The sequence below is a fragment of the Drosophila teissieri genome, chromosome X (genome assembly GCF_016746235.2).
Source record: "Drosophila teissieri strain GT53w chromosome X, Prin_Dtei_1.1, whole genome shotgun sequence".
Taxonomy (NCBI): Eukaryota; Metazoa; Arthropoda; class Insecta; order Diptera; family Drosophilidae; genus Drosophila; species Drosophila teissieri.
This window is the reverse complement of record NC_053034.1, coordinates 16,766,703-16,786,039: the sequence shown is the minus strand read 5'-3', so window position 1 is coordinate 16,786,039 and position 19,337 is coordinate 16,766,703. Positions and strand designations below refer to the sequence as shown.

The 19,337-nt window shown below is 46.3% G+C and overlaps 1 protein-coding gene across 1 annotated transcript; it reads right to left on the bottom strand.

Moving 5' to 3' along the window:
- Positions 1-12,176: 12,176 nt before the first annotated feature.
- On the bottom strand, positions 12,177-13,365 carry LOC122624253. Its single transcript, XM_043803739.1, has one exon. The coding sequence runs from the start codon at positions 13,206-13,208 to the stop codon at positions 12,498-12,500; it is 711 nt and encodes a 236-aa protein (XP_043659674.1). The 5' UTR covers positions 13,209-13,365; the 3' UTR covers positions 12,177-12,497.
- Between the last annotated feature and the right edge of the window lie 5,972 nt (positions 13,366-19,337).

Genomic DNA, 19,337 nt, shown 5'->3' with positions numbered 1-19,337 from the left:
GCGTTGTCCCCTGTCCGTTTGTTGCCATGGCCGTTTTCTTTTTGCCCGCCTGCTCAGTTTTCCCACTTTCCCCCACCTTCCCCCCACTTTTCCCGCACTTTCCCCGATTTTGCCCATTTCCAGTGCGACTGCGTGTGGTGTGCTTTATTTTTACCCAGGCAAAAGTTTTCTTTGATGCAATATGTACAAACGACCCGACCAGCTAACGGCCACCAGAAAGGACCAAATGCGAATGGCTGATGTCCTGTGAGCAGGCTCCCCTTCCAACCCCCCCGTTCCCCCACCTCTCTTTTCGTACCCCCCCTATTTGCAACTCGACCCTCACGTACGAACTTTGGCCATAACAACAACTGTGGCCATTACGAAGCCAAGCCATGTGATGCGAAATCACACACACATGTGCACTCGCCGAAAAAGCGGCTGCTTGTGCTGCCAAAATCAAATGGAGAGTAAAAAGCACTACTTGGTATATGAATTCAAGAATTATTGCATGTAATTTATAATTTATAATTTTTAAATGATTGCAATATCTATTGATATATCACATATCTTCTAAATATCACATCACACATATTTTTTTGCAGTGCAGCGGGTCCCGCGCTCCTTTTGGACATTCAGTGCAGAGGCGCGTTGGCAACCGCCTGCTACCTTGCCAGGACCACGACCACGACCAGGACGAGGACCAGGACCTTCCGCCACCACCTTCCGCAACAAGAGGCGAGCTGCTGGCGAACAACGGCAGCATCCAGGGCAGCCATCAAAAAAGGCTTTCAATGGTAGACGAGGTCCTGCGACTGCCACTGCCACCACTGCCACCACCCACTTGCCACTTGCCACTCCCCACTCCTGCCGCCGCCTTCTCGTCGACCTCCGCGAACTCGCCATCCTGCAAAGTCTACATCCGAAGTCCTGTTGTCCGTTTGCCTGTTTGTCCGTATGTCCGTTGCCATGTTGGACGGCAATGGCGATATTTGCTTTCCTTTCCGCCATGAAACGGAATGAAATGCGAGTAGGCGGGATGGTCAGAGGGTGGCAAAGGCGGTGGAAAAGGGGGTGGCAGGGGGTGGCAAGGGGCTGGAAAAGGGGGTGGCCGGACTGGCCTGCGAAAATGCGAAATGTGGGTGGGCCGCGCACATGGGGTGGCTGGATATTTCGCCATTATTGTAGCAATTTTGATCAATGGCCCTATATTCCGGCGCGCGCTGTCCGCCAACCGAAAATGGACGAAGAAAAGGACCTGCGTCCTGCAGCCCAGGACCCGTATTATGCGGTAGGTGAAAAGGATGTTTTTGCCATACATTTAAACTACAAAATATCCATCTTCTTACATTTTTTGTTTTATAACAAAGGATCAAATTTGCTTATATCCAGGGTATTTGCTAGTCGAGCTATTCGAAGTATTCCCCAGCAGCGGCTAACTTCTTCTCTCGACTCACGACTTTTTATTATTATTTATTTTTGCCGCGTATGCAGAAATTCGATGGCGAAATCCAGGGGGTGGCGTGGGTGGCATATTATTTGCGTCCTGGCCCCATGACCACATATACAAATATAAAACCCCACACACACCCAGAAAACCGAAGGACGTAGGACGGCACATATGTGCGACCACAGGCCATGACAACATTTTGGGCTAATCGAAGTTAACCCCTGGCTGCCAGCCCCTTAACCCCACGCACGCCCGTTGGCTTTGGCAATTTTTTATGCATGGCTCCCAGTTTGCCATTCAATTCGATTCGTTTCCTTTTCGATTCCGCACACTGCGACTGCCCATTAAATTTACGACACAAAACGCAGTCGGGCAAGCAAACAAACAACAGCACACACTCACGCACTCGCCTGCACTGCAAAAAACACCTACCAATATATATCTACATACATATATACAAATAAGTATTTTATGGAGCATATTTGGCATATTTTTCTTTACTTAAGAGCGCAGTTTTGGAGCAAGAGTGATCGTTTTTGTGGCACATGCAAGTATCATTTAGTTTTTCTCTCACTGCACAGACAGACAAACAAATCGAGGCATAGACAAACAAACAAACCGAAGGGCAAACATTTTTATAAAGTCGCCGACGACGCCAATGAGCAGCCAGCAAAGAATAAGAAAATAACCAAAATAAAAGAGTTGCTTATGATTGGGGGGTTAAGGGTTCGGACTTGGATTCGGATTCGCATTGGGGTTTTGGGCAGGGGGGTTTTTTGGGCCAAAATGAAGGCAACTGTGACTGGGCCACATGTTTGTGGACATTTATGCAAACTTTTCCCAATTTTTTCCACTTGCGCATTTGGTTTTTGGGATGGGGAAGGGGCAAGGGAAAGGGCCAGTGGGGGGTTAAGGATATTCAGGTCCAGCATGGGCGTGTGTATGGTGGGTTAAGCTTGCTGTGTTTGTCTATTTGGTTATTTGGTGGCCTGTACTCAAATTTGATTTAGATACGATTTGCGTTTTATTCACATGCAAAAATCGCACTTCTTTTCTATAGTTTTCAATGCCATGTTGTATTGTTTTTTTAATGATGTTATATGGGTGCATAGATCCTTAGCACCTTGATATCATTTCAGCGATCCAACCAGCATATTTGGCCTGGTAGATGGCCTCACCCTCGTGGAAGGTACTCCATCGATGGGAACAGATGTTGCTAGCCAGCATAGTATACATAGTATATAGAATTACCGACGAGCGAGCAGATAACAAAACAAATAATAAATAAAAATTGCCCAACAAGGTGCAAATTAAATGAATTCAAATTTCGACTGCGGTCGCCACTATTTTCCGTGCAGGGGGGTTGGGCGCACAAGGGCGAGGATACACCCATATATATACATATATGGGACAGATGTCTTTAAAAGCGACTTTTTTATGCAACACACACGCACACACACGCAGACACTCGAGTGAGTCCTGTTCCTATCTGTCCATTGGGTTGGAGGTGGTTTTCAAGGACCTGGGGTACATGGCCTATGTGGCTGGCTCTTATCAACTGTTGCCACTATTCCCTTTTGCAACTAGAGTGCTAATTAAGTTCAAGTTAAGTAAAATCATACAAAACAACAAGTTTCACTTGCTTCACAAGGTTTCACTTGTTTCCAGCAGTTTGCAATAGTATCTTTACCTCAATGGCATATAATAAATGCTCGAATGCCTCACAAATCAGTCTAGTTATCTAATATATATGCATATTTGTTAAATATTTATTAGAGTATTTCCGCTTCGTTGTGCTGTGGAGTGCCAGGGTGTGCCTTTCTTGTTTTTGAATAAAATGAAAAATTTGTAAACGTTCGCGATCTCATATGACGAAACGGGACATGCAAACTACAAAGGACGAGCAATAACAACAACGCGGCAACATGAGGGCCATTTCCACTTGGAACTTGTCTGTGTGTGGCAGTGTGTGTGCCTGTGTGTGTGTGTGTGCCGCCAGATTGCCGCAAGGTAAAAAAAAAAAGTGCACACGAAATCAACGCGACGAGTATCTCGCATGTCCTGTATGTCCTGTGTGCGTATTCCGTTCTTCCTGCTTTTTCATTTCTACCTATTTGGTTACTTCTTTTTTCGTTTCGTTTCGTTTTTCTTTTTTTTTTTGCATATCACAGGGGGTTGGAATCATCATTTGAATAATTCGACATTTGCGGCGTCCTTTTCCGAGTCCTTCCACCTTTGATTTCCACCTTTCCACGCGCCACAGCCGCGCATCGAATGACGAAAATTTCGTAATAAATAAATAATCCTTTTTCCCCCTCTCCGCGTGCGGAAAAACTATGCCACGGCAGCGGGGAAAATTCGCTCGCAATTTGAAATTATGGATGAAAAGAAATGAGGCCATGCAAATGTTGTGCGCTCGTATGTAGATACAATGTGGGTATTAGGGGTTGTGTGTTGCTGCAAGGGGTTAAGCGGGCAGGGGACAGGGGGCAGGGGGGTGGAGGGGTGGGGGGGGGAAGGGAAGGGGTAGGTGCTGGTGCCAATATCCGGAACCCGGACCTCATAAGCCGCATCGCAGCTATCCCAACGCACGGCAGGCACACACAACACCTGGCCACCATCATCGACCTGGCAATCGATATCCGCGGACAGTTGCTAGCCCAAATGCCCAAATTCCCAACTCGAAATTCAATCGGATGAGCAGCAGGATGGGCAGAAGGATGCGGGATCTCGAATTATACATATGCATGTATGTATATATGTAAATATGTATGTACATACTACATTGCTGCTTTGGGGGCAAGGAATTCGATTTATCTGGGCTCATTTATTAGCTCCAATTGCCAGGCAAATATTAAATATAGTTATAAACCTTACCAGCGCTCTAAAGCTTTTATTAAATATTTTATTCAATATTTTATTCAATATTTTATTCAATATTTTATTCAATTATTCCATACCTTTTATTCAATATTCAATTCAATTTCAATAAACCTCAATTTCTCTAAACCTTTTCATTACATATACATCTCTAAACCTTTTCATTACATTTACATCTCAAATCTTTTCATTACATGTACATCTCTAAACCGTTTCATTACATTTACATTTCTAAACCTTTTCATTACATTTACATCTACAACCTTTTTACCACCCAAAATCATTAAATAATTATCTAAATATTAAATATTCGTCAAAATGCAACCAAATTCAAAATGCCCCCTTTCATTTCTCGCAGTGCATCGCAGTGGGCATTAGCATCGTTAGATTTGTGTATTCGAAAACAGTTTTTGAAAAATTCATATCCATTCTGCACGCTGCTGTCGTTTTGCAACCCTAACAACAAATCAGCGAAATTTGCCTGTTGTGCCATTTTTTAATTTTTCGCCTTTTGTCATTGTCCTTACAGCCTTACGTCCCCGATCCCGTGTAACCCTCTAAAGCCCTTAACCCTTTTTTTTTCTATTCTGTTTTTGGTTTTTGCAACCATCCAGCAACTGGCAGACACACAGACCCTCGACCCAGACCAATTGCAATTGCAGTTGCGCCAATGTGCCGGAAAATGCAGCAAATCGCAAGCGAAAAAAGCGAAAGTGAAACAAAGTGGAAGGGGTAGAGAGATTCGGGAAAACCCAAAACCCAAAAACCGAAAACCCAAATCCATCACGAGGTGTACAGTTGTGCGAGCTTATCCGATCCGATTTTGCGATTTCGCTCAACTCATTAACCACTTGACTAATTGCTGCTGCTGCACTCAATGGATATACGGCTAAATCGAATGGAATTTCCCCTCGTTTCGTGTGCGTATTTTTCACCAAAAAAAAAAAAGAAGGAAAATAAAGGAAAAGAGAGGAGAGGAGGGGGGGAAAATGCGACAGAGAGCAGGGCAAATCACAATGGGATTGGCGCCTTATCGCATTACACGGACTCCTGTTTTGGCTTTGTGGCCCTAATCGGTGCCTTCACACCTTGAACAATGCGGCAGCATCCGCACTCGCACTCGCATCCGCATTCGCATCCGCAGAGCCTCAAGTTCACACGCACTTTGAACCCGGAGCGAGAAAACAGGATCGGGATGGTCCAGGTCCAGGTTCGGGTTCAGCATCCCCTCTAACCTCTCTCGCATCAGCAACAAAGAAGAAAAAAGGTTTTGGGGTAAAAAACAAAGTTTTTGACATTAAACTGCAAACATGATGTTATATAATACACATAATTGCTCGGCTCATGGGACGAGCAGCAGAGCAGCATCATTCATTGGCTGGGCCGGAAAGTCAAGGACCCTTGAAATGATCTGAAAATGAATCCCTTTTCCCCGCTTCCCCGTCTCCCTCTCTCTCTGTGTTTTCATTTATTATTATTTTCCACCAATTTTTGTTGTCCTTTTTTTTTGTGTTTTTTTTTTGGGTGTTTTGTTGCTCATAAATTGCCGCTAAATGGCGCAGGGGGTAGCCTGTCATTGGTTTGTTTAGGGTTTGATGTGTCAATATTTGACAGATCAAATTGATATTTATACGTTTATGCTATAATAAGGACTCCCCCTCTCTGCTGTGCGTGTGTGTGTGTGTTTTGGCAGCGGCTACTTGAGCCCGACTAATTGGCTGATTAATGAATTGGCCCGAAATTGAGAGGTCAGTCGGCGGACCAGGGGTCAGTTCACGCCATTGCCACAATGATTGGGTTAATCATTGTGTGTGACTTATCGATCGGTATCTATTGTATACACTTTGCTATTGTCAAGTTATGGAACTTGTAGCTCACAGTGTTTTATATATTATTAGTTTGTAGTTTTGTGACTAATTACTTGCTGCTGCTTTTTGGTTTCACTTTGTTTGCTGGTAGAATAAAATAATACTTCTAGTAAGAGTTCTAGGAAGAGTTGAAGATAACGCAGTTATCCTTAGCAAGCTCTCCACTTACCACTTACCACCCCAAGACGAGGTCCTTGAGGCAACCCCGTTGCAAGCCGATTGTGGATCAATCATCTCGTTATGGAATGCGCCGCAGGCCATTGTTGTCTGCCGCGATCCCTTGAGTCCTTGGAACCTGCGAAATTAAGGATCACAGCTGGCCAAGGAGCGCGGAGGCACCGCTGGCACCCCGGGCTCTTGATGGCCCTTGATGGGCGACCCCTTGCCGAGGGATGACGCCTCTGTCGCGGTCGGCAGCCTCCGTTATCCTGCGAAGGATCTACCCCCTCTCCACGCTCGACCCAAGGATGCGGCCGTCTTTTCGCTGCAGCAACTGTTACCTTTTCGCTTCTTCGAACGGTACCTAATCATTATAAATTATAGATGTGGCCTCGAAGGGGTTAACAACTTTCTCACGATCTACAAAAAATGAATTGCTAAAGGAAAAGGTAAAGGAAAAGGACAAAGAATGAGATTGGGATTGGGATTGAAAAGCGGAGAGCCTGGCGCTGCTAACAAATGGAAATCCATTAAAACGCATCGAAGGAAAACTGCAAATGTCTTGTGCAATAATTCTTTGTTATGGAATGTAACGGGTTTTCAGAGCCCCTCAAGAATCGAACATAAAATTGCTAACCCATTGACGTTCGACAAATGGGCAAAATTGTTTGCCCAGATCTGTCACTTGGATTTATGATCGAAACGGGGAAAAGCCGAAGAATCTGGCGGCAAAATCGGGATGGGTATGGCATTTGGCTTTATCTAAGAAATATTTACCATTTTTGATTAAATCATGGGTATATTGTATTCTATCAAAAGCCACAGCAAAGTTCGATATTCAAATCAAATTACGGCCAAAAAATGTTTTCGGTTTGTTTTCCCTGTTTCGCTACCGCGAATCTTGTTTGTTTGGCAACTTTTCCTATTTTCAGTTTGTTTGTTTATCGTATTTATTCTCGTTATACTCGTTATTATTGTTATTATTGTTATTATTATTATTGGCATATGGGCTTGTCTGTCCGTGTGACTGAGTGCAGCCACGGGAAAGTGTATAATTTCATTTATGTCCTCGCCCACCCACTCACCCACTAGCCATGTCCTTGCCTTCGTGTCCTTGCAGAATTTAGCCGGGAAATGTAAGAAACGCAGCGCGGCAAAAAAGCATTGCGGAAAAGCGGAGAGAAAAGTTCCAAATGAAGCAGGACCATGTAAACTGGATAACATTTCAGTGGCAGTGGGTCCAAGGATCCCAGGCATCCAGGCATCCAGGGATCAGGAATGGAGAGTGGAGTGGAGTGGAGCGGAGGGGGAGGGGCACGAACAGGAGCAGGACTCGGCGATGAAGTTGCTACGGAAATTCGTTATTGTGTTACCACAGGCGATGTGTCTGTGTCCCAATGTTGCCCCATCCACCAGCCACCAACCGGCGTCCACATCCACCTCCACATTCACAGTTCCTAATAACAACAGCTTACAGTGGGCTGAATATGAGCGAAATAATGAAGCAAGTGGGTAACTTATATTATATTTATGAACAGGTAACTCCAGTGAAATGCCAGCTAACTCTACTTTTGAACTGTGCATTCCAAGCTTGGTATAAATCGCTTATAACTTCAATAAGTAACAGAAACTGACTACTTTCATTGCAAATACATAGTAGTATTTATTATAACTTTAGGATCTATGGAAATGAAACCACAGTTCCAAGCAAACTGTAGCGACGCACGGCGCCGGGCACCTTTTTCCTTTTTCCGTATTCCTTTTCGAAGTAGCGACCTTTGCATGCACGACAATATTTTAATATGCAAAATTTCAAATACACACACACATGCACGCACGTATAGCAAGTCGCAGGACCTGGCTTTTGGTCAGGACGACAGACGACAGCGGTCCGTTGCAGGGGGCAGGAAGGGGGGAAAGGGTGAGGGGGGCGGCTGTGCTGTGCCAGTGGTATCCAATTCAAAAATTTCGCAAGCCAACCGGGCGGAATCGGCAAGGACTGTTCGTCTTGTTCGTCCTGTTTCTTTCATTTTTATTTTTTCATTTCCTCTTCCGCTGGGCGGCGTCCACCGAAGCGCATCATCAACAAGGAGCACCCGCCCACACACAAACACACCCACCTACACACACACACACACACCCACACACACACACTTACGCATGTGTGAGCGGTCCAAAAACGACCCGCGCAGAAGGTCCACACTGCACAAAAGTATCGCACCAGCAAAGATTTCGATCAGTGTATAGATAGCATATTTCGAGCGTATTCTAAAACATGTTTTTAATCGAAGGAAATACTGATTTTTTATCACTTTAATTATGAGTGGCATTCATACGATTTGAGTAAGAAAAGGTATTTTTTTCAGTGCAGAGGGTTTCGATTCGCTGGCTTAGCGGCATATTGCGCTGACACAGGAGATTCACTATTTGCCTGCTGGGTCGCCTTGCCTCTTGACCAGTTATCCTTGCCAGGACCGCTCCACCAGCAGAACACCCCCCTCCCCCTCCCCCTCCCTTGTGGCAGGCAGTCAATCAGAGGTCCTGCAGATCCTGATTTACGCAGGTGGGCTGCCATGGGCATTGTTGTTGTGCTTGTGGCCAGGACATTTGATGTGGGACCCATATGTATCACGTATTTCATGTGCGTGTGTGTGTGTGCCAATGTCCTTGTACACTATGTAACCAGCTTTATTTACATAGGCATTGGGCCGTGGTGGATGGAAATCGGGCGTTTTTTTCTTGGCGTGCCAGCCATAATGTGTTTGCCTGGACAAATATTTTGCGCAGTCTGTGGCTTAAGTTGGTCAATGGAGTGAAGTTGAGCAACTTCGAATGCGATGAGCTGACAGCACACAGTTGTTTGCAATTGTGGATTTCTAAGGCGACAAAATCTATGTAACAAACTTAAAATCTAACTAATAGCTAGTAGTATTTGGAATTTGGGGAGACATAGCTTTCTCACACTTTTAATTTTTCAATTGAGAGTTCTCCAAACATTTTTGCGCTCCACTGATGTCCTTTAATTGCTGCGGGGCTGTCAAATCGATTGGGCATTGGGCATTGTTCCTCGCAGGTGAGGGCGATGCTCGCAAGGATGTGGGATTGGGATCCATTGGGATGGTGAGAGGACAACAACAAAGGCTCCCAGGGAAATCGCCAACTTGCATTTGTCGCCTCGCAGAAGCAGAAATAAAAGGATGTTAAGGATGCGAGGGGCAAAGGAGAAGGAGCAGGACGAGGAGCAGGAGAAGGAGCAGGAGAAGGAGAAGAAGCAGGAGAAGGGGCAGGACGAGGAGCAGGAGCAGGATGAGGAGCAGGAGAAGGAGCAGGAGAAGGAGCAGGAGAAGGACCAAGAGCTGTCGGTCTGCCAAGGCGCTTGTCGCAGGACTCGCGGTGCCGTCGCTTCCGAATGATATGATGCGTGCCTCATGTGTATCAGTGTGCACATACACATATACATACATATATATACATATATAAATATATATATACATATATACATACCCGCATTAGGTACATATGTACATATATTCATGGGCGATGTTCAGGTTGTTTTTTTGGAGCGTGTGGCCGTGTTGTTGTTTTGACAACCGGCGAGACAAAAGGAGCAGGACACCAAGAACACCAAGGACCAAGGACCAAGGACCATGGTCCATGGGTCCTGGGCACATCGAGCGTGGAAAGTGGAGCGTGGAGCGTCGAGCGTCGAGCGGTGGCCAAGTGGTTGGCGGGGAGCTGGGAAATATTTAACAGGAAGAAACCAATAAAACCTAATGATATGAAAAAATGCAATTTTCTGAAACTCGAACGAACGCACACGAACACACGCGAAAACGAAAGGGGAGCGGAAGCAAACATACATACATATGTACATACCTATGTACATTTATACATACATATGTATGTACATACATACTACTACTACTACAAATGGGCCAGTGTTTCGTCCTTCGACGCCTGAAGTCTCGTTTACACCGGATCCTATAAGGAAATTTTTCAATTATCAAATCATACTCCATATATATTTATCATATCTACTCCAGATGTATAGCTATTCATTATATCTCTTCACTTGTTATGTAAACAATATGTAAAGTATGTAGTGCTCTTCATTTGCTGCAGATCAAACTAAATGCCTGAGAAATGAGTTTATTTTTTGCGATACAGCATTCCGGTGTAAACAGGACTTGGCTTTGATTTTCCGCTTCGAAAATCACAAACATCGCGAGCAGCGGCGTGTGTCTTTGGCCATCTCGTCCTTCGGAGGTGGCAGGACCTCCTTCACCATCTCCCTTACCACATCCTTTACCCCACTCTCTTTTTTTTGTTTTTGGAGCTCCTCCTTCGATTGCACCCCGCCCCCCGTTGTCATATGTGAAGTTCTGTGCGCGTTTGTGGATTTTATATTACCGACTACAAGCGACAAAGAAAAAATTTGTAACGCGAACTTGGCTTCAAAAGGAATTTGCTGCCTTCCACTTTTCCACGGGGGGGTAAATGGGGGTAAATGGGGGGTGGATGGGGTTTCTCAAATGATAGACAACGAGAAAACATAAACATGGCACCCAACACTTGTCCACCGGCCCGAGCAAATGGATTGGGTGAATGCTGTTCCCAGTGCGAAGTTGCCAGTGCGATGTTGTGAGTATTATACATAAATGACATTGTAGTACCGCTAAACGCAGGCGGGCAGCGGGCAGCCAGCAGATAGCAGACATGTAAGCAATTTTCCAAAGTACTTAGTCAGCAACTTTTACCCCTTTTGCGTCCTCTTTCTCGTGCGCGCCCTTTGACCTCTCCGGGGTGACCACACACACACACACACACACACGCGAGCAAGAAAGGCGCCCACGCATGGCTCACTGGAGATACCGGGGGTTATGTTATGTCCTGTCACTGGCTACAAGGATAGCGATAAGCCAGCCCCACCCACACCACCCACCGCCCAACGCCCCCTTTTTTTCCAGCAGGAAAACATTTTTTCGCCGGCGGTCCGCATTTATTTATTTCCATTTTTTTAACACATATTAAGCCGCAAAAATATGGCCTGTCCTTTCCACTTCTTTTTTTCTATTTTCTTTTTTTTTTTTTTTTTTGGGTGGTGGTCCAGAATTTGCAAAAGACGCAAAAAGTGCTGGAGAGCTGCACTTAGAGAAAAAACTGTTTCATTTAGATAGTTTTCCAAGTGCAAATGTATGGGTTACACTTTTGTGTGACTATTTGAAAGTCAACAATGATGATTAACAAATGAATGTTTAAGCACACACAAAGCAGTCGCATTTTCGCCGAGTGCACGATGAGAGCGGCAAATGGGAAGTGGGCACATTCTAGCTGGTCGTCTAATTCAGTCGATAGCCATTCATTGGAAACTCTTGATTGATGCTCCGGCCTTGTCTGCAGTTCGTTGATAAGCGGCAAAGACTATGCGACTCTTAACCCCACACAGCCCCTGTCCACCAAGCACCCCCGCTGCCCCTGCGAAAATGTAACCAGGCTGATTTTTGCAATTGCTTGCGATTCAATTTTTCACTTTACATATTTCATGGATTAGACGTCTTCAACGGTGGGTATTTCTCCATTTTTCTTTTGCCGAGTGGATGTGGTTGCGATGGATATGGAAACTATGTAGCATAAATGGAAATTTGCTGCCGGGGGTTAAGCCAATGGGATGGCCTTTGAAGATGGCCTCGCTCCTTGGGTTTCCCAAGGTTTCCACCTTGCCCTCTCATACTCTCATATTTTCAGTAATAAATGCATATTGTTGTAGGCATTCGATTACCTTCAAATGTATCAGGATGGAGAGTTGTATTTATGTATTATTCATATCAAAACCACATGGCTATTTCACTAACTTAATTTATTTACTCATTCTAGCCATGCCCATTGTTTAATGCTCACTTCAAGAATTGAGACGAGGTAAGGAATACGAGGAAGTGATCCAAAACAACTTGCAGTACAGGGTACTACTATGCTATTACTTTGATCCAAAACAACTTGAAGTACAGGGTACTACTATGCTACTACTTTGATCCAAAACAACTTGCAGTTCAGGGTACCACTATGCTACTACTTTGATCCGAAACCACTTGAAGTACAGGGTACTACTATGCTACTACTTTGATCCAAAAGAACTTGAAGTACAGGGTACCACTATGCTGGGGCTACTGCAGATGCTTGCGACGGCGGGCATCCTCGAGCTTCTTGAGATACTTGGCCGCCATGCTGAGGATGGAGGGCTCCTCCACGTCGGAGAAGTTGTCGTAGTCGTCCTCATCCAGCTTGTTGTGATCCATGCTGAGTGGCGCAGGAGGTGGATTCTGGTTGTGGTTCTGGTTGCTGTCGCTGTTGGAGGAGGTGCCCTTCAGCTGGTTCTCGCGATGGATGGGCATCACGGTGATCTTCTGCGCCTTGGCCCGCGTTCTCTTGGCCAGCTGCTCGTCGGGGGCGAAGGTCACGTGGTCCTTGGTGGCATTGTGCTTCTTGCTGCGACCGTATTTGAGATTGGAAAATCGCAGTGAGCTGATGGATTCAACTGGCGCGGCTGGCCTAGCTGCCTTGTCCTTGCCATCCTTGCTGGTTAGTAGGGAATCCATATCCCTCTTCCTGCCCACGGAGCCACTGCGTGCGGGCAACGAGCCCTTGAGCAACTGGTGCTGCAGTATGCTGGTCACCCGCTCCTCGACCATTCGATTGACGGTGGCGTTCAGCTGCAGCATCTTCTCGTCCACCACCTCGTTGACCGCCGTCCTGATGGCCACGTAGATGTCGTTCATGTACTTGGAACGCGCACTTTCCGACTGGGAGCGAGGCCGCAGCTTGTCCAGCGCATCCTCGGTGATCAGTGCGAATCGCAGCTTGGTTGCCTTCGACATCTATATACCTTACCCACACAATCAGCGCACAATGGCTATATATATATGTGTGTATATATTGAATTTGGTTTACTGGGAATTTTGGTTCGTTTCTAGAGGGAGAGAACTGTTGCTACTGAACTACTCTGTGACTGTGTTGGCTCTGAATTGGGGCCCCAAGCGAGTGGCAAACGTGACAGAGCGTCGCCTAAACTCAAGGACTACTATTTAATATATTTTTACATAGCTGCGATTTGGCTTGGAGTAGGCCTTGAGTCCTTGAGTGCTGGTTTATTGTTCGGGCTTTCGTTTATTTGTTTGCCAAGTTGACATGTGACAGGTCGAACTCATTGTTGGGTCGAAAAACAATGGACGAGTGATTTCAATTAGAGAGCGAGTTGAATAAGTCAGAGTTTCTGACCGTGTGACATTTCCACTTCCACTTCCGCGTCTCTTCCTGTTTTTTTTATTCGGTTTTCGGCTTTCGGCTTTCGGCGAGTCCTTGCGCTGACATTTCAGCCCCTTTGCACTTCCTTTTGTGGGCACTTCAGGATGCGGATCTTAACATTGCTATCCCTCTTCGACGACGACGAGCCGCGAGGACAGCAACCCAAGCCAGATGTCAGGCCTCGGGCCCGAATGAAAAATGATAATTTCCTGCTGCTTACCTGGCCGGGATTAGCGCTTAACGATTCACCCGAAGGGGTTACGCTGCGAACTCAACCGATCTCAACCGATCTCAGCCGATCTGAACCGCTCTGCACCGATCCGAAGATGTCCCAATAACATGTCCCATTTCCATGTCGCGTTCCCAGGTAAAAAACATGCTCCTTTCGCGGCAACGCAGCAACCCCCTTTGTTTTCCCTGCCCGGGCTAGGGAATCGCCTATTTAACCCCTTTTGCCAGCAGCAGCGGCGGGGGAAAATAGGCAAATCCGCGAGTCATCCGCACTCATTCCACTCACACTCACATTCACTCTTATTCACTTTTTCACATGCCGATCGGCTGCCGCGAAGATCGGATGGCCGCGTTATCGCTCGACGAGCTGCAATTACCGCTCCCGACACTCATCGCTATCGCTGCTCCTCGATCGGATTTGCGCTTTTCGAAGTCCTCCATCATACGGACGGACAAACGAACGGACGGACGGAGCGATCCAGTCAAGTGGTTCCGCCGAAGTGCCATCAATTAGCCAATTCGCATTGTTCCCCTATCTGTGATCCCATCGAGATCACTGCGTTGAAGATCTCATCCGAGATATGGCCAATGTGATTTCTCAAGAGCTTGAGGGGTTTGCCACTTTTGATTGGGAATAACACAGGCAACTCACTGATTTCAAAACTGGCTTGCACATATGTACTTGTATTATTACATTTTCAACTAGAATCTTTCAATTATAATCTTTCAATTGTAATCTTTCAATTAGAATCTTTTAATTAGAATCTTTCAATTATAATCTTTCAATTAGAATCTTTCAGTTAGAATCTTTCAATTAAAATCTTTCAATTGAAATCTTTTAGTTCGAATCTTTCAATTAGAATCATTCAATAAGTCTTTCCTAAGCCGTGTGATTTACTAATAATTTACTAATAATACTAAAAATAAGAATCTTTCAACTAGAATCTTTCAATTCAAATCTTTCAATTAGAATCTTTCAATTGTAATCTTTCAGTTAGAATCTTCCAATAAGACTTTCCCAAGCCGTGTGATCTACTAACATACCAGCAAGTTGCTTTTACCTGTTAATGAGCATACGAAACATACAACATCCTTAAGTAACTTCATATTTTTGGTCTTTTCAACCAGAAATCAGACAGATGGAATGGCGACTTTAAGTTATTCTGCTTATGAGCCATTTATAGACTTCGAATGCTAAAAATTAGCCATTAGTTGAAGGGCTGAGTGGGCAGAACAGCCCCCAATCTCAATTTCAAGAGCTTGGAGCTCCTCGATTGTCTTCGCTTTCCCCCCTTCTGTGTGTGTGTGTGTGTGTTTTTCCATGTCGTCCTGTTTGATATCGCAGCCAGGCATTTATAAATGTAATTGTATAAATGCGGATGGGAAGTGGAGTGGGGGTGGTGGGAGAGGTGGGTGTGGGGTGTGTCCCGTTCCAAGGACACCGGCTTCATGGGGTTGAATGGCAAATGGCCGCTTCAGGTCCGTTCGATGTTCGATGTCCGGGGTCCAGGGGCTTTGGCAGCTTTTTTGGTCGCTCTTAGCTGGCCATTAGGGGTGGACTTTTCGATTTCATTGGCAAACGTAACCAAACGAAACGAAATGAAACGAAACGAAACCAAACGAAACGAGACGTAACGCAGGACATTCGGAGCAGCCAGGACCTGTGCGGGATGGCTGGTCAAACGGGTGCGAACGGGAGGGCAGACAAGGTGAAATATGTGCGATTTCAATCCACGAACAGCTACCAAACTGCCAGCCACTTCAGCTCCGTGGGCCGTCCATCACCGGGCCACCAACACACTAACGACCAGCGCGCACAATGTCCTGCGAGTCCTGCGAGTACTGCGAGTCCTGCGAGGGGGTGGTGGTGGGTCAAAAATAAAGAAACAGCCAGCAAAACGAGTCCAGTTTAGACAGTGAAAAAATCTATATTGATCCCTGTGCTAACTTTCTACATTTATCTAAATGTAAATGCAGCTTGTAAGCAGCTTAGCTTGAAAATAATGCAGCTCATCCTGGAATGTTCTTTAGAAAGTAAATAGTAGTATATATATATAAACTTCTGTGAACTTTTGCTAACCTTTTCTTTCGGTGTGGTTTTGGTTTTGCGTCTAGGCGCTCCAACAAAGGGGTCAATAAGAAGGGGGGGCTTTAACGACTGCGACTGCCCCACTGGCTTGTGCAGCCCCCTGGCCACCCGTTCCACCCCCTGGCACCACCTCGCACCCCCTCGCACTCCCTGGCACCCCTTTTCCACTCCCACCCCCACCCCCACCCCGACTGCTTAGCCCGTTTGTGGACTGTGCTCGCATTCAACCCCCTCAGCAGATTGACTTTTATGTTGATAACTCCGATGTCGTTCTGCTGTTGCTGCTGCCTCTCGACCACCACCCCCTGCCCCTTCCCCTCTCCCCTCTCCCCTCTCCCCTCTCCCCCTCCCACTCATTTGCCACCCCCTACCACTAGCCCACCTCCGCCTCCTGCTCTTTGTTTGTGTGTGTGCTGTACAAGTTGTCCACTACAGCAGAGAACTCGCCGCTGGCTCTCCACTCACCCCTCAAGTGGCCATTTTGAATTTTGGCCATTTCCCTTAGCATTCCCCTTTGGACATTGCCACCATCAAACCCACTCGCCACTCCTGGAAAAGCTCCTATTTATCCAGCTCTTAGTCCGTCGCAGGATCCTCCTTTTGCTTGTTGCCACTTCATTGATGGAGGTAACTTTCTGGGGCGGAATCTCATTCAGCTGACCATCTGCGATGTGATGCTACACAGCGACAGAAACTGGCAACCAAATAATAATATATTTATATTAAATATATAATATCAATATGTATTGTTTAAATATAGCGTCTTGTAAGAGAGTACTTCAACATGGACTAACGTGCACATTATCCTTGAGGCGTAACTCCTTCGCAGCTCGCACTTAAGTCGCTTGTCAGGTGTGGGTGGCAAATCCGTAAATTAGTTGCCTCTCCCAATAATACGGGTCTAAGCTGGCTCTCCCCTCCCCTCCTCACATACACACGTCTCTATTCGGTCCGGTTTCTGGTCTGCACTCCGGTCTCCGGACTCCGGACTCCGGACTCGGGACTCTGAATTCCGGACTGCGGACTTATCCCATCGACTTGACGATGTTTTTATGATGCCCAAGACAGGGAGCTCGTGCTCGTTGTTCGCCTGGCCGTATTAAGACAAAAGGTTAAATTTAAATTTGAAATGATGAAGGGGTTGCTTTCACCAGAGGCGAGTGTGTGTGGCTGTGTGGGTGTGTTGCCAGGCTCCATCCTCCATCCTCCAAGTTCCTTGCTCCAGGTTCCATCCTCCAGGTTCCAGGTTCGAGCATCACGTCCACATTCGCTGGCTGCGTGCTCCAGGCGCCCTGGCCATACATTGCAATATGGCTGCCCCTTTGGCTTACCAAAAGCCCCTTTGCCAATCCCCCCCCCCCCCCCTTCTACCCATGACCCCTGACCCCTGACCCAAACCCCACTCCCACTCTCTCTATCTCTCTCTCTCTCTCGTTCTGTCCAAGGAAAACGACGCTGCGGAGCATATTGTTGCCTCGGAATTGGATTGTTGGGTTAGGTGTAAGGTGCGGCAGCAGATGGCGTGGATTTTCCTCTGACCGTGTGTGTCTGTGTGTTCCCTGGCCAAAAGCGGAGCCAACCCGAAGACCTTTGCCTCAATCCCCAAACCCCCCTTTCCCCCGTTCCCAATCCCCCTCCCCCTCTGCCAGCATCTGTGTGGGTGGCAAGTTGCTGAGTGGTTCAATGGCAGCGAGAGGAGCGAAAGAAACTTCCAGCCAAAGGCTGCAGACGTGGGCAGGATAACTCGGAGGTGGGCTAAAGATTCGGTGGACTCAAGGGGGGTGGGGCAGTGTAGTTGCAGGGGTGTAGGCAACCTGGGGTTAATGCATTGTCAATCCTCAGAAATGCTGCCAAAGAAATAATAGTAACTAAAACGGGAAACAAACTAAAATAGTAAATTGAATAGAAACTAATAGAAGAGGACCCCCCTCACAAAAGAGCTGGGACTACGCCAGTGGATGCTGAAAACAGGGTATAGGTGGATTCGTCGTATGCTAATGGACATTCGAGATTTTGGTTTTGGGTATTTTGAGCAGTTCAGCTCCTGTTTAGTCGGTCTTCGGCCGAGCTCGGGGAAAAGCCGATAAGTACGCTTTATGCCCTTAGAATGCTACGTGTGCGACTTGCCAAAGGGGGGAAAGGATTCGAAAGGATGGGGGGTGGGGGGAAGGGGTAGGGGGTTACGACTGGACTGGGCTCATGATACTCATTTTGTGATTGTGTGATGATGGATGGGACATGTGCCGGTGGGGGCGGAGGGCGGCTACTTGGTCCTGCGTCCTTGGTCCTTGGTCTTGCCCAGAATGCCGATGGCTGAATGAATGGCTGCCCAAAAGGACATGGCGAGCGCAGGAGAGTGAGAAAGATAGAGAGAGAGAGAGGGAGTGAGAGAGAGCGAAGGAGTGTGGGCCGCTGTGGGAGGCCAAGGGCCAGTTGCATTTGTCCTTGTGCTATTGAGCGTGAGCTCTCCTGCTCGCTGGAGTGTGCCGGAAAAAGGATTCGAACGATTTAGCATTCGGAATAAGTTGTCCCGGATCTGGGATCCCCGGACTCCCGGATCCTTTGGCATCTGTTTGTTTGCATTCCACTCACCTGATACCCATACGTATAGCCCACCCACTCCACCTTCTTGGGTCGACCATTAGATCCATGAAATATGCATGCTGGATAAACATAATTCGGGGCATGCGAGTAAATACTTTTGTCAAGATTTGACCATGATTGAGTGCGACTTTGGGTCCTTTGGTCCTTAGGTCCTTTGGTCCTGCGAAAAGGTTAACTAGCCATAATTTATACGCTCGATTGGACTTTGCATTTGTATCCTCATTGTTTGGCCCACAAAGTTTTCTGGGCATTGGGCTCCACTATTTGCATACGCAATGCGAGAGATCGTAAAACTCTAGAGGGTATTTAAGTAGCTGGTATTGTAGGTATGAACTATTTAATAAGTTATAACACGGGATGTGGTCACTGTAAGCCATTTAAAATTTTATATTTAATTTATTTGAAACTATTTAATTTGACCCCCATTCCGCAATTCTCCCCGTTTGAACAACAACTTTTCCCATTCGCGTCCACTGATGAGGTAAATCGCAAAGCTGCCACCCAAAAATCCTGCGCAACCATTTGCAAAAACTAAACGTTTGCATTTCGCAGACAATTTCAAAATAATTGGGCCACAAAAAGCGCGGCGCTGTCAGCGATTTGGATTTCAATATGAATATGAATACGAATATGAATGTGGTTGTGGATGTGAATGTGAATGGGGATGTGAGTGTGTGGATGTGAATGTGAATGTGGTTGCGAGCAGAGTAAAAAATAAATAAAGAGCACAACAAAATAATGGCTGTGTCATTTCCTTATTTTCGAGTGCTATTATTAA